Source organism: Athene noctua, chromosome Z (assembly GCF_965140245.1).
Source record: "Athene noctua chromosome Z, bAthNoc1.hap1.1, whole genome shotgun sequence".
Classification (NCBI taxonomy): domain Eukaryota; kingdom Metazoa; phylum Chordata; class Aves; order Strigiformes; family Strigidae; genus Athene; species Athene noctua.
Window position 1 is genome coordinate 63,696,480 of NC_134077.1, and position 15,257 is coordinate 63,711,736.

The following is a 15,257-nucleotide window of genomic DNA, read 5'->3' on the forward strand; positions in this document are numbered from 1 at the left end:
AGTTACCCTGCTCAATAAGCCACTGTTGCATTTTACCCCTTTTCTTTTGAATTCACTATTGTTACTCTTGTTCTCTTGTTATATTTAATAAATTCTTTCTTGATATTCAACCCACAAATTCCCTTCTTTTGTCCCTCCCCTATATTACCATAGTGGGGAGAGGGAGGTGAAGGGCTGGACATGTGGCATCTGGCTGCCGCCTGAATTCAAATCTCCACAATACGTAAAGGGATGACTATGGAACTGTCCTGGTTTCAGCTGGAATAGAGCTATTTTTCTTTCTACTAGTTAGTACAGTGCTTTGTTTTGGATTTAGTATGAGAATAATGTGGATAATATACTGGTGTTTTAGTTGTTGCTAAGTAGTGCTTACACTAAAGTAAGCATTTTTCAGTTTCCCATGCTGTGCCAGCAATCTGGTGCACAAGAAGCTGGGACAGAGCATGGCCAGGACAGCTGACCTGAACTGGCTAAAGATGTATTCCATACCATAGGACATTATGCTCAGTATATAAACTGGGAGAAAGTCAGCTGGGAGGAGCCAGTCGTTGCTGGGGAACTGGCTGGGCGTTGGTCAGCGGGTAGTAAGAAATTGCAATGTGCATCACTTGTCTTTTTTATTTATTTATTTATTTATTTTTTAATCCTCCTTTTCATCATCATTATTATTGTTGTATTTTATTTTCTTTCAATTATTAAACTGTTCTTATATCAACACGAGTTTTACTTTTTTTTCAATTCTCCTCCCCATCCCACCAGAAGCAGGCAGGAATGAGCAAGCAGTTCCATGGTGCTCAGTTGTCAGCTTGGGTTAAACCATGACAGCAACTAACAAAAAAGCCATCATACTGGGCTTTACTCTGTGAAACTCTGCTGTGTATCTAGAGTAAATTCGCTGGAATCAAAATAATGTAATATGGCTATACACATACATAATATGACTATATGTTATAACAAAGAGATGGTGTTAGAAAAAAGGAAAAAGTGCCTTTTTTTGATACTTAACCTGTCTCTGACTGACTGTTTAGGAATTTGAAGGACAAGTAAATAGTGCTTCTCAAAAACAAAGTCCCTTTCATTATGGTGATATTAGTACAAAACAACTACTTGGTTTTGGCTACCTGATGACTGTTGAGGTTGTGTTGAGTGCTCCATATAGAATGCCATCCAATCTCTTCTAAAGGTTTGTTTATACTGTAAACTATAGTGCAAGAAATAACCCAAGTAACCTAAAGGTAGCTAGTCATCCAGCTACTGATATACCAAGTTGGCTATTTCTAGCAGCTCAGTCAAAATGGCATAGAGCCCAAAGAAAGCTATTTTATCTACTGGTCTCACAGAGATAAGCATTTCCTTCTACAGGTATGATTAGGCTCATGTCACAATTTAATTTTCAATTCTGGAAGTTTGATGAGGGGAACAGTTCAGATCTGAGAATTTTATTGGGAATGTTATAAAATGATCAGCTGCAGTTCCAACAGTGCTCCAAGCCACACAAAGCTCTTACTCTGAGTAGCCTCTGCTACCCTTGGAGTTTAAGGTGGGCATTACATTTACTCAAAAGTAAGGCAAACAGTGGTCTTTTGCTGTACAAATTGTTGAACAAAATAGAAATTACTCCAATTTTTACTTCTGATTTTTTTTCCTGTTATTCAGAGCCGCTGAATCTTATTTTTTAAGTAATAGCTGGCATTAACCAACACTTCCTAAACTCTCAATAAAATATGCCTGGCTAGTCCAATTAAAAAACCAAAAATCAAATGTGAAAAAAATAAAGGAAAATAAAGGGAAAAAATTGCCAGAGTGCTTTCAGGCTACTGTTCATTTTCATGCATTTAGTCTCTCATGTTTGTCACTGTAGTATTTTTTTTTATTTTCTTAAGATTCTTTTAAAGAGCGTCTTTAGATTTGCACATACAACACATATTGGAGATACACAGAATGCAGTTACAGTTGCAAATGTTTTTCAGTTGCTCACTGGCCAAGAAAGGCAGAAAAAATGCAAGAATTAAATAAGTGCCTTTCAGCAAAACAACAGCAAGTGGTCTCTTCACAGTTCAAGTGGAAAGAAAATGCAATATTAAATCTCACCTGGCCTGCCATACCACAAAGATAGCATCTAGAATATATTGCCAGCCCCAAAGTACTAATACCCCAAATATGAACATGCCTGAGGTAGATCTGGATCCAAGGTTTGCAGCTGGTCTTTACAAAACAAATGTGCTGAGCAGCAACCCAAGTTCCCCATGATCTGAGGAAGTTTGAACGTGGGTCTGAATCACGTGTGTTAACCCAGATCCATTGAAATGCTCATGTTTTCTCCTGTACAATCTATTGCTTGGGGCTTTAGAGGATCACTTAACTAAGCTTATAAAAACTCCACATCATGCAAAGGCCTGGCCTATTTAATTACTTTTCATTGAAATCCCAGAACAGATTTATTGAAAGAATTATGGATATACAAGGGTTCTGCCAGTGAACCTGGATTTACAAATAGTATATCATCCAAGTGAAGGCTTCACAGACATTTTGTTAGGCAGGCTACTCCTCAACAGAGGGACAGATCTATGGAGACCACATCCATCACTCATCTGTAGGTACAATACTGACTTCCATTCATTCTAACACAGATCAGTTTCCACCCAAAATGCCAACATATAACACCCCTGTGGCAACTCTAACAATGGATTACATGGGAAAACAACACTAGGAAAGCATTTTATATATATTTTAGCTACTTCACTGAGGCACAAAATCTAGAAATTAGGACAGCCTGCACAAGGTGACAAACTGGTTCTCCAAAGACGATCAGCAATCACTCTATAGATTGCAACACTGACCTAGATTGCATTAAATTTGCAGCTTTTTATAGTCTTGACTCAAATTTAAGACTGTCATTTGCTGCTTCTGCCATGAGGAAGAGTTAGAACTGTAATCTGTCTCAAAAAATGGGAATGCTTCTCCATCAGATGAAATCAGAAAATGTTCTCATAATTACAGAATTGACTAATCCCAGAGTAAATAGAATAAAAATTTCCCTTTTAAAATGCTGCTAGATGGCACAGCTTTAACCAGAAGAATCTACAAACTAAATATACTCAAAATTTCTTCCAAACGTTTAAAACCATCCAATATAGCATGGAGGATGTCCTTTACAAAGTAAACCAGCTACAGCTATCAACTGAAGACAAAAACCAAGTTACTGAGGTAACCTGAAGGTCATTTGTAGTAAGTAATACATGAAGCTAGCATACAGATACAGGTTTGATCAGGGTAATGAGAACCATCCTCCAAAATCATCTGGTAGCACAGGTGACCTAAGAATTTTATAATATTGACTGTTCTCCCATTGAGTGGCATGACATGCTTTATCAGATCGCTATTTACTTTTGTGGATGTATTCAGCAGTTATGATAGCATTTGTGCCAAAATACTTTGCTCTTTATTCTACAGACCGTAAGATAGCAAAGAGCTTATTCTAGAAGTCATAAAACCCCATAGGATTTAAAATTATCATTCTGACTGGCACAGGAACATTACATAAAGTGGCATAATTTGCCTTACTCAGTAGTGCCAGGATTAGAGCACAATAGCTGCAGTAGTTTGTGTTAGCTTCTGTCTAATGAAGTAACTCAAAAACTAGAATAACTATTCCATCGTAATTTTAATTTAGAAAGTTTAAAGGACCTTTTATCACTTAGATGTGAAAAACTTCAGGTTCTCTTGTGATCTAAGCCCAGACAAACAAGTCTGAGACTGTGGCCTGAAACTAGGGGGTCACAGCCACATGCTTGGATTAAATTCTAAATTCAGTTGTGAAGCAGCAACACAACAGTAGACAATGTTCTGGTATTAAAAGTATATACAGCTGGAAGTTTAAACACTATTTTTAAAATATGTAGTATTTGATGTATCCACTTTTCAGTGATGGTCAGTGTTGTTGTAATGAGTTCTTATTCTATTATTTAACCTTAAACTAACATGAATAACATGCATCTATTCCATCACCGTGACAGGCCACAAACCACTGGATGCTTGATTTGTGAATTTATAATCTGTGTGATCAACATGAGAAAATATTACTCCTTAATAAAATAAATCCAATTTATTTTGGGCTTCTGACTTATGAAAAATGTCACACAGTATAAAATTGACCTATTTTTAGCTAATTTAGCTAATTTATTAAACCTAACCTCCAAAGGTAGGTCTCTGTGGCTATTCTACTGATCAGCAGAGTCAAACCGCAATAAAATTGAGAGTCATTTATGCAGATCTACTGTCTTCATCTTGCAGAATGCAGCGGCAGTGGGCTGAACAACCAAACTAGTGAAACATGTACTTCAGCTAATTTAGCAAGCAGAGCTGATGGAAAGGGTATTTCACACTGGTGGTTTGCTAGCATTACCAAAAGGCAGCCATCAGATGAAGGAAGGAGGGGAGGTATTTGAAAAGGTGAAAAAAATACATTCCTGCAAGTAACAAAGCCAGTATGAAGCATCTGAACAAAGCTGGGATTGTGACTCTCATGTATGTTCCCTCTCTCTTTTTTTTTTTTTTTTTTTTTAATCTCTGTCACTTTCATTACTGAGGGAAATTTGTCAGGAAAATGTTATGTTGACTTTCTTCTGCTACTAAACATACATCCCTCATGTAATGGTGGAAAGGCTCCACTCTCTTCAGCAGACTACACACAATTTCCCAGAGGTAAGAGTGATGATCTCAAATTCTGAGCCCTTAACCCAGATTCAGTATCCATGGGCCTCCATAGCCGCTTAGCACTCTGCTAAGTACACTCACACAAACTGTTCCCTGCTTCATGCTTTAGCCAGGAACAGCAGCAGTAGTAACAGGTAGGGTTTCTAAGCAGACTGAAGAAAGACTACTTCTCTATTATCTGCTAAAATAATTCCCAAAACTCTAATACATCCTGCTCTTCTGCTCCCTACAACCTCATTTTACTAGAAAGTGATGACAAATTTAGAAGGTGATAGGAAAAAAATACCAATTATCTTCTTGCCAAGCCTAGAAACAGTAAAACACTACTGATATTACTGGAGTACTTGTCAATATGTAAAGTAAAATTCTAGAACACACATAATATTTTTAGGGCAAGAACAGGTGAACTTAGCATGAGAGAATTTATAATTTCTTCTATGATGTGAAAATGTATCCAATACAAGGAAATTAAATAGATGCACACGAACTTCAGATATCTAATGAACATTCAGCTATTCATTACTCTGTTTGCTTGAATCAACATGCACACTTACTAATACCTGATTGAAGGTCTGTGAGTAGTATCAATCACCTTGCTGGATAGCAAACTCCAGCTCTGCTCTCCAATAGACAGACTGCCCCAAATAATAGCCAGATTCCAAGGAAGAGAGCAAAGACCATATGGCTCTCTCCACCTGCTCTGCCTATGCATTTCCAGTGCCTCTGTAGCTAATTAAACTTGGTTCTCTGCAGAAACACAACTTTGTCTAGTTTGGCCCTCAAGAAAAACAGGAGTGGTCTGTGGTCTTCCTCTCTACAGGTTTTGACCAGCAGTGTTGCATGGTAGTTCATAATGTAGAAGAGACAGATGAGGAGTTTCTGTTTCCTGATCTTTGTACCCACTCCTCCACACCCCCAAAAATACTGAAAGTGAAGGGCAAAACACTGGAATGATAAAAATAAATACTTCTTCCCTCAATATATAACTAGGCTGGGAGGTTGATTAAAGTCAGTTGAAGCAAACAACTGTAACATTTAAAGGGGGTCTCCCCTTTTGTGTAAATAACAAGAATACCTGAAGTTATAAAGAATTAATGCCAACAAAGAGCACAAAAAGTCTCATGCTTTGCCCAGTCTTTAACTAATTAGCAAAATGTTATTTTCCTGGGGCTTATTCTGCCACCATAGTGACCCAGTGCTGCTTGCTGTCAGCATGAAATACTAAGGCACATGGTTGACTTCAGCTGACAACTTTTGCCTGCTTGTGTGACTGGCATATTTATTTACATCACTGTCATGGTAAATGTCCTTAGTAATCAGGACCAGTTGTTCTAATGAAATGTCCTGTTAAACAGCCCCTACCCTGAAATGTTTGCCATCTAAAACACTAGAAAACAGAATTTCTCACTAACACTTTCCATTCTTTCATCACAGCTGCAAAGGCCTAACACAAAACATGTTCCCAAAACAAACAACACAAGCACTAACATAACTTTGGCAAATGAAAGCTGGATAGAAAACTATTTTCCTTTATTTAGCTGCATATACTAATGGTGTTTATCAATGGGCAATTAGGCTTTACATTTCTTCAAAGCAGATGCACTGGGTTCTCTCTTTCCATATAATGCTCTGAAAGTCACCTCATACAGAACTAAAAGATGTAAGGCATTATGAAAATTCCTCCCAGGATGAGAAATATTTAGGATTAATTTGTTCCAAAACATCTAAACGTGCTGCCAGTTTTCATTTGCCAGAAGTATCGAGTATCCTCCTTCATGCTGCCATGAAATTATACACAGCAAATACTTAAGATAAATTGTACCAGCCAAGAAATTGTCCCAGAAAGGTGGACATTTTCTTCTAGCCTTGCCAGGCTAGAAATACTCATGTGCACAGGCTTATATCCAAATCAAAATCTGGATGAGTTTCTTTCCCCTGCTCTCTTTCTGCCTTTTTCTTAGTGACTTAAAATGCTTGCCTAGCACAGAAATTAAAAATTTAAACTGTTTATTTAATTAGCAATCACACAGAGACCAGGAAAAAGGAAAAACTATCATACATTTGATACTGTGCTAATTCCATGTCAAATTTTACTATTTGTGATTTATATTCACTGGCTAGCAAATGTTGTGCTCTTGATTAACCCCCTGCATCCTATCCTGGAAACAGGGAGCTTTCATGTCTGAATGGCCAAAGTCTGTAGTTAATCTCTTAAGGCAGGATCCATTGCTTATCTACTGATGGGACAGTAGTAAGGTATTGTATGAAAAACAAGTACTGTGCAATTTATAAGTTTATTTCCTGTTCCACTGGGGTAGCTTCAGGGACATCCTGAATAGTACAAGAGGAGCAGATAGGGAGAGCCTGCCCAGAAATGATGAATTATACTTACACACTACAGAGCCCTATGACTACTACTACTACTACTACTACTACTACTACTGCTACGATTGTCATGGACCTCCAAGACTTTTCCCCTCTAGAAATTATGAAGCAGTTCTCAGTGAGGGAGCAGAGGTGTAGTCAGCAAGCTCTTGTATTACTCACATCCCCCAGATCTCCTAATATGTCTGTATTAATGTTTACAGTAAAGGAACATATAGAAGATCACTTTTTTCCTAAGTCTGAAAAGGACATGCTGTGATTGAAAATAAATTCCTGTCTCTGCAATTCCTGATTTTGAGGCATTTGCAGAACCACTGTTTGCTACGGAAATAACAAGAAATCAGAATTTGTCCCCAAGTTTAAAAAAACAACTTTTTTTTTTTTTTTTAATTATTATTTTCCCATGGAAATGGAATAGAAAAGTACTGTTTTCCTTCTGGTTTCAGTAGATGCCTTTGCCTAGCTTGTCTCTTTTCAGCAGACTTTTGCACACTGTCAACTCAATAACTGTTGGAACTAGGAGACCAAACTGTCCACAGATAAAGCTAAAATACACAACATTGTGTGCTGATCTTATGGTTCAGTGCCTTGTGCTGTTACTTGTCCCACTAAACAACATCATGTACTAAAATGTCAGACTGTAGGAAACAATTTGGAGTGTACTGTCATTGTTTTACTAACATCAGTTTTGTAAACACATGAAAGAACATACAAAAGAAACATGTGCATGATGGAAAACTGTATTACTTTTATATAATAACTGTATTTTTTATACTACAATATATAAGGTATCAGAGATGGCAGTAAGCCACAAAGCTTGAGTCTGGAGGGTCTGGAGTTTTCCTTCATATCCTTCATCAGAAATCTGTTAACATTTATCACATATACCATGTTTACTGTAGGTAAACTTTTTCCTCAAGTAGCTAGAAATAATATTTGCTAGAAATATTTTGCAGGTAAAACTTACATTTACTACAGAGTGGAAGTGATGTCAAATGACTTGTTCATGTTCCACTACAAGCTATTAACTGGGGAGGAATAAAATCCAGACTTCACCTTTGCACCGGGCCATTCTACTTCTGCCTGTTAGGGAGGGTTTGCTGGTATGGAAAACTTCCTATCTGAAATTTAATTCATAAGATATCCTCAGCAAAAATATAATTTTTTTTATATAGCTCAGTATGTTGTGTTGGGTCATTGTGATACTTTTATAGTTTAAGAGACTGTGGGGCACTAAAGCTAGTGAATTAGCTGTAGTCTGGTACAAATGTGTGAAGAGCTTTACCACTTAAATGGTGAATTAAAAAAAAACAAAACCCCACAATGATTTTTAACACTGAGTTGGAAATTTCAGCATATTATTCTTATGGTCATACAAGAAAGTTGGTTTCTCCCATCAAAAAGTAAAGAGTGTTCATCCACTTACTTGCTGCTCAGGCAGCGTCTCAGTGAATACGAAGCCCCTCCTCCACAAGTGCGTGAACATTCACTCCATGAGCCCCAGGCATCCCACAGTGAGTCCTGGTCTTCCTCTGAGCGAGCTGTTCTGGAGCTCTGAGGGAGAAGGTAAAAAATCAGGCAAAATAATTTAAAGGACAAAACCCCATTGTTGTTAATTTAACCTTTTTTTTTTTTTTTTTCCCTGCATATTTCTTGGTCATTCAAAGCACTGAATAAATACGTTATTCTCTGCCATTCCTACTGATTAGCAGTCGGTTCCTGCAGTGAGGCTTGCTGTATGAACTTGCTTTCATCTTTTGAGTATTGTATGCTGTCTTAATTTGAGACTGGTGATGACTATTATAAAAGAGCACTTTGGACAACAGTGAGGCAAAGGACTTTTCCTGATTAAAGGAAGAGGTAGAGTATTGTAGACATTAGAAATTGTGCTTTGACCATTTTTTGCTGTGTTAGAAACTTTGAAAGGGCATATAAAAAGTGCCTTCCACGATGCTCTTGAGGAAAAAAAGAATCACAACACAGTGAATCAATGTGATACAACGACATTCAACATAACAACATTCATGCACTCACCATAAGGAGCTATCATTACTTCCTCTCTGTCCAAAGATCTCCTATAAAACTTTCTGGACAAAGATTCCTTAACTGTTTTATCCCTACTATTTGCTAACTTAAAAAAGGAAGTGCACTACTTGAAGAGCTGAAGTTCTCCAATGCCAGGCCCAGGCCCAGGCTGTACTATTGTTAAGGCCAGCGGTTGCATGCAAACAACTTTACAGAGAAGCAGAACTGATGGACTCAGAAATGCTCAGCTGTTCTAGGACCTAACTCATAAACATACAGCACTATCTGACTCAAATAATGCAGTCAAACATGTATCCAGTATTTCATTTTCAGTCATGCAAGTACACCTCAGAAACACAGATCTGTCAGGACAAAAATGATTTAACCATTTAGAGAGATATTGTCCCTCATGGACTATGCCGTTTTCCTGGAAGAAACTGAATAACCTACAGAAGCATGAAAAAGTGCATGGAAAATGCCTGTCTCTGATGGAGACCAGGCAATGTTCTCCTTGAAAGCTTGGCTTGTGCTGTGGGCCAACACCTGGTGTATAACATTTCTAACTGTATTTGGAATAAATGAGAAGGCAAGACAACTATATGAGGGAGGCTTTGATGGTACAACTTCAACAAAGAAACATCAGCAAGCATCACTGCTGGCCCATATTAGAGGAATCAACTTTAGCTTCCAGCACTAAGAGATTATTTGAGGCACCGATAAATCAACACTGAAATAATTCTGTCTTCAGTGAAGCTGTGTAAAAGGTTTGTCATGAAATCTGAAACCTGGTGAAATATACCAGTCTTGAATATTATTATTCACAGGGAAAAAACAAACAAACAAACAAACAAACAAAACCAACCAACCAACCAAACAAACAAACAAAAATCCACATTGGTGATGGTTTAGGGCTGTGAACTGTTTCAATATACATCTGTTTAAGGAAGATACTGAATTTGTAACACATAACCAAGATCCTGAACTGAACAGTCTGTGTCTGTAGAGCAAAGGACCAAGTCTGGCATATTAGGATATGAAATCTGTGTTAATTGGGATTTATCAAGGTAAGAGGTTAACCAGTCAGTATACTTTAAGGAGCCAGGGACACATTATATATGCTAACCATTAATATTGAGAGAATTTTCTAATATGGAAGCCATTTAGTCCTATAAAATTCTGTGAGTGGATTGCAGTTCACCGACTAGTGTCATCTATGATGCTGAATGAACCAAACAGGCAGGCATAAAATTAGCTGAATTGAAAGCCCATGTCTTTTATTAGCTGTCTCTATACTCAGCTCAGTAATAGAGTCGAAGTCTTACACTGAACTGTGTTCTCCTCGTAATAAACTATTGTAACTAATTTGCTAAGTTAAGCAAGGCGGGTACGTTAGGCTTGAATGATTTGTAAATGTTAAACCATAATATCCTGCTGTCTGAAATATTGTAAAAATAGAATATGGCACCCTGTGTGGATCTGAAATGATTTGTCATCAATATAACCTATATTATAATTACGATGAATGTTTGAATATCTATGGATAAAATATAAAGTGTGCTATTTTCTTGGAACAATGTAACCGCTTCTCAGAAACCCCACCTAGAGCTGGTATGCAATCGCTTCTCACCTAGAGATAATATGTAACCGCTTCTAGGAACCCCCCCCACCTAGAGATAACATGTAACTGCTGCTTGAGGAAAACCCCGCCGAAAGATGGGATCATGAGTCTTTTAAAAGATCCAATAGGAGAAAAGCGCGCCAAGAGACCAAGGCTTCCAGACTTTCAAAAGACCCCATAGGAGGAGGACAAAGACCCAAGCATCTCAAAGGACCCAATGGAGAAAGAGCAGGACAATCATCTGACAAGAGAGGATTGGTTAAAGATGGTGGCTCAGAAGTATAAAAAAACTCTGTTTTTTGAACTTGGTGTGCGTGTGGCAGAGTTGCGGCTCTCCACGCACCCAGCGCTGCTTTGCCTATTAATTCGCACCCTAAATCGATTGAACCCAAATAAAACTATTTATTTATTTATTTATTTATAAAAACTGGCTTTGTCCGATTATAACATCCTGAAAATAGAAAGCCTGTAATCTCTGTGTTAGACGCATGTGCACCCTCTGACAGTCATTAGGACCATGCATCTGAAGGACGAAAACATTGCCAGTGATGTTCCCATGGTCCCATGGGACTCTTCCTGCCCTGAAGCAGGTCATTAGCTCACGGATCAGTAGGTTGACAGAGTAATTGTATTGTTATATTCCTTTGAAAAGCCTGATACTACTCTGATATACACCGGCAGAACAAATTATCAGTAACTAAATGAAAGTTGATCATGTTAAACCTGCTTAAGTGAGCTCAGGCTGTATGCCAAATTGGCATTTCTATGGAGTTATTATTTAAAGGAAAAATATTAAATTTGCAGGACACCTGTCCAGCCATTTTCTCTTTCTTTCCCTTTCTTCCCATTATTGCTTTTATCAAGGCACAGTCCAAACCTGATCTCAAAGAATGAGTCAGTCTGTTTGGGCAGAATGCATTAAAAAAGAAAAGATTTTCCTCTCTGCAAACACACCAAATATGGTTATTTCTTTTGAAGGGAAGGGCTCAGTGAATGCTAAGGGCCAGGTGCAGAACCAGCACACAGCAACACACCAGACTGTCCCCCCAGCCATGTCTCCCTGGCATTTCACACTGGTCACCTGCTGCACTCCTCATGCTGCTGCTCACGAAGCCTTCAAGGGCATGAGTGTTCCTTTTTTAAAACCAATGTATTTTAAAAGGCAAATACACAAATGAAATTTAAATAGAATTGAGTCTGTTTGCATTTCTGGCACAAAAAAGGCCAACTCTTTTGAATGACCTTTAGGATCTGGTCCAAAGCATGATGAGGTCAAATGAAAACTCCATCAAATTAAAGGGGTTCTGGAGCAGAACATTAAAAGATAAGCTGAAAAGGGGACCCCACACAATTTGTAAAGATTTTTTTGGGTTTTAATTAATCAGATAAATCTTGTGAGTAAAAAGGAAGCTAAACCAAGCAAGCAGAAGGCAAGATTTCTTCAAACAGCTCTGCTGAAGCACCTTCAGTCTGATCCTGCTGCCCTATTGGATCACTTCTGCCAAGTGGATGCTGACACCTATGCCAAATAAAATTATTATTCTATGGTGTGGCCAACCTCCAATTTCAATTTGCTTCATGGTGCACAGTTTGTAATGACATTTTAAACACATGTAGTGCTTCCTTCTGCAGAACAGCTTTTGGAAGATAGTTTAGACAGGTTATTGAATCAGTTTTTTGTTGCTGTAACGTTTAGTATGATGCAATTTTGTTCTGGATCTACTGATGGGAAAAAAAAAAAAAAAAGGTAAATTAATTTAGTCTGTAAGAGGTGATACTGCACTTGCCTAATGACTGTGTAACAATTATTTGACACACTCAGTCTATCTTACCTTTATTAAAATGCAAAAAGGATTTAATTTCAACACAATAACTACAAGAGTAAATGTAAAAAATAAAGTAACATAAGTGATCAAATTTTTACTATGGCCAGATGTGATCCATCCTCTAGATACAATCTCATTAATCTTACACTTGAGATAAAAGAAGCAACACAACAATTTACTGAGGTTATTTCAGCTGGCTTTCTAAAGGGTATTTTTTCTAATATGAAAATATGTATCTACACTTTTAGTCTGCTAAAATATAAATGTGTATCTATGCTTCTAGTTTACAAGGAAACAAATACCTTCAAACTGCAAATGGGTGCTTATCCTGATCTGGACATAATTAAGCCCAAAGCCAAAGCCCAAAGACATAATTAAAAAGGGTTGCAAGGTAAAGTTATGTGAACCAAGTACTCTTACCTCATCAAAATTATAAGCATCAGCACAGCTAGACATTCTAATCCAAATTTTTCTGAAATAAATTGTACTCCCACCCAGAGGAGAGCCATGTGCCTGTTATTTGCATTCCAAAATTTGTTATAAGACCTATATCTTCCCAGAAAGCATGTGATCTCAAGATGGAGCAGGCTCCAAGTTTTCTTTTAACAAGTGGAATAAACATAATTCATTTTAACTCCATCCATGTTTAATGCTAAAGAAAGTAGAGTGGTTTCCCCTCCTGTGAACTACACAGTTAAGACTGAGCTTGAAATTCCAGCAATGCCTAAAAAGCCATTTTAAATCTGAAGATCATCTACTACCAATCTACTGCAGCTTCAAAGGATATCTACCATTACTAGCCAAGAATTCACTGTTTAGCACAGATTCTTCAAAAGTAGCTTATACCACTAATTAATAATTTCTATCCACTTTAAACAAAGTGAATCGAAGAATTTACATTAAAATGGTAACAGTCAAGAACATTGCAGTGTTCTGCAACACAAGAAGGTCTACCGTACTCCTTTAAAGTTCTAAAGTTCCTGCCATAAAGATCAAACAGAAAAAACAAAAACAAAACAGGAGAAAAAAAGCAGGGTGGGGGTGGGGTGGGTACATGCCTTTAAAGCTGCAAGGAATAAAGATGCCGCCACTTAAAAGCTTCCATTAAGTAACCCTTCTTAGAAAAAGTCTTTTATCTCTGACAGAAGTACCCCAGGTTGATGCTTCTTGAAATGAGTGTATGCCACCAAAACAAAATGCAGTCAGTCATCAAAGCTTATTTTACCCTGCTGCTGGTATCAGAAGAGCTGATAGCCACCTAGAGCTGCCTGTTCTAGGTGGCTATCAGCCTGACCCTGCCAGGAAACTCGCACTACTTTGTCCGTACAAAAATCGTGATGTCCTGACATCTACAAAATCAGTGGCAGAAATGTCACCTGCAAGAAATTTGCTTATCAATAACCTACATAAAACAAGTAAGTCTGCTAGCACTAAACAAAATCAGCTCTTTCTTTATCCCTCATTATCCTAATACAGTCAACCTCAGGGTGATCCTTCATCTACCACTCAACACAACAACTCTGGAGGCAACCGGCACGAGGACTCCCAAAGAGTTCTGTAACGACAAAGAGAAGGATTGCCTTGCGAAATCACTGTCAGTGGATAGGACCCTCAAGTGAAATTGGTTGCAAAAGAAGATAATAGGCTTTAAACTATCAGCTGAACAACGGACTTCTTATAATATAAACAAAAATAATCTGACATAATCATGCAAGACTGGACGATCTAGGTATCCAGGTTCAGTGTTTAACAGTAATTTCTGAATTGTCAGACATTCATGTTCTATTCAGACCATGAGATGAATAACAGGTCTTTCCTACCCTCTCCACTAAGACACAGCATAGAGAAATAATAAAAAACACATACATGCTTAAATCACAACAGTTGCCTGGCAATTCAGGAGCTGCAGCATGAGAGAACCATGCTTCTTCTAAGAGCATGTGTGTATATGCATGGGTACACAGACAGAGAAACATGAAAAGTAGCAAGACCTCTGTTTGTATTCCGAGATCTATAAAAGGAGTTCAGCCTTAAGAAAATAAATCCTAGTTGCATACTGGAATTGAATTTAAAATTTTGTTTGGAACTGTGCTATTCCTGCAGAATCCAACTATTTGTCAGCATCACAGAAAAAAGTGTGTATAAATGCAGATCAAGTTGTTTAATTGTTTCTCAGTTTCTGAGGGTTCCAGTCTTCTTCCTCATTTAGTAAAATGCTGCTAAAGTATTCTTCAAGCACCGAGTGTGTCCCCTAGATTAAAAAGCAAAATAGACAGTGAAAAATGCAGTTAACCTCTCGTTTGACTAAGGTACTGATACAGACTTTAAGCCACAGTTATTTCCCAGATGATATGCACTGCTGGGTTTGGTTAAGAAATTTAAATCATCTGGTTCTTATTATATCCCCACTGTTTAAGGGTATGATGAACTGTCAGTGACAATATGCAAGGCACCTCTGTGGCCACTGCCTAAACTTGTCTTTTGCTACAATGAAAGTTATATTAGGGACAGAAAACCAGTATTTTTTCCTATTATATGGTCTTTCTGCCCTTCCTTTTCAGATACATCCAAGTGCATCCCTATATGAATCCTTGCCAAGCCATACATTCTCCCTCTTTGAGTAATCCTTGATCACCCTCTGATGTTTGTCACTGAGGTCAAATACATATTTGACACAGTACTGAAAT

General features: G+C 37.8%; 1 protein-coding gene across 4 annotated transcripts in view; it reads right to left on the reverse strand.

The window, feature by feature from the left end:
* Nucleotides 1–15,257, reverse strand: part of ADAMTSL1 (ADAMTS like 1) — a 503,340-nt gene that overhangs the window by 185,859 nt on the left and 302,224 nt on the right. For all 4 annotated transcript variants that reach the window (XM_074931327.1, XM_074931329.1, XM_074931328.1 and 1 more), the window contains one exon: nt 8,528–8,655. In XM_074931327.1, coding sequence (XP_074787428.1) covers nt 8,528–8,655 — 128 coding nt within the window. The remainder of the gene's footprint in view (nt 1–8,527; nt 8,656–15,257) is intronic.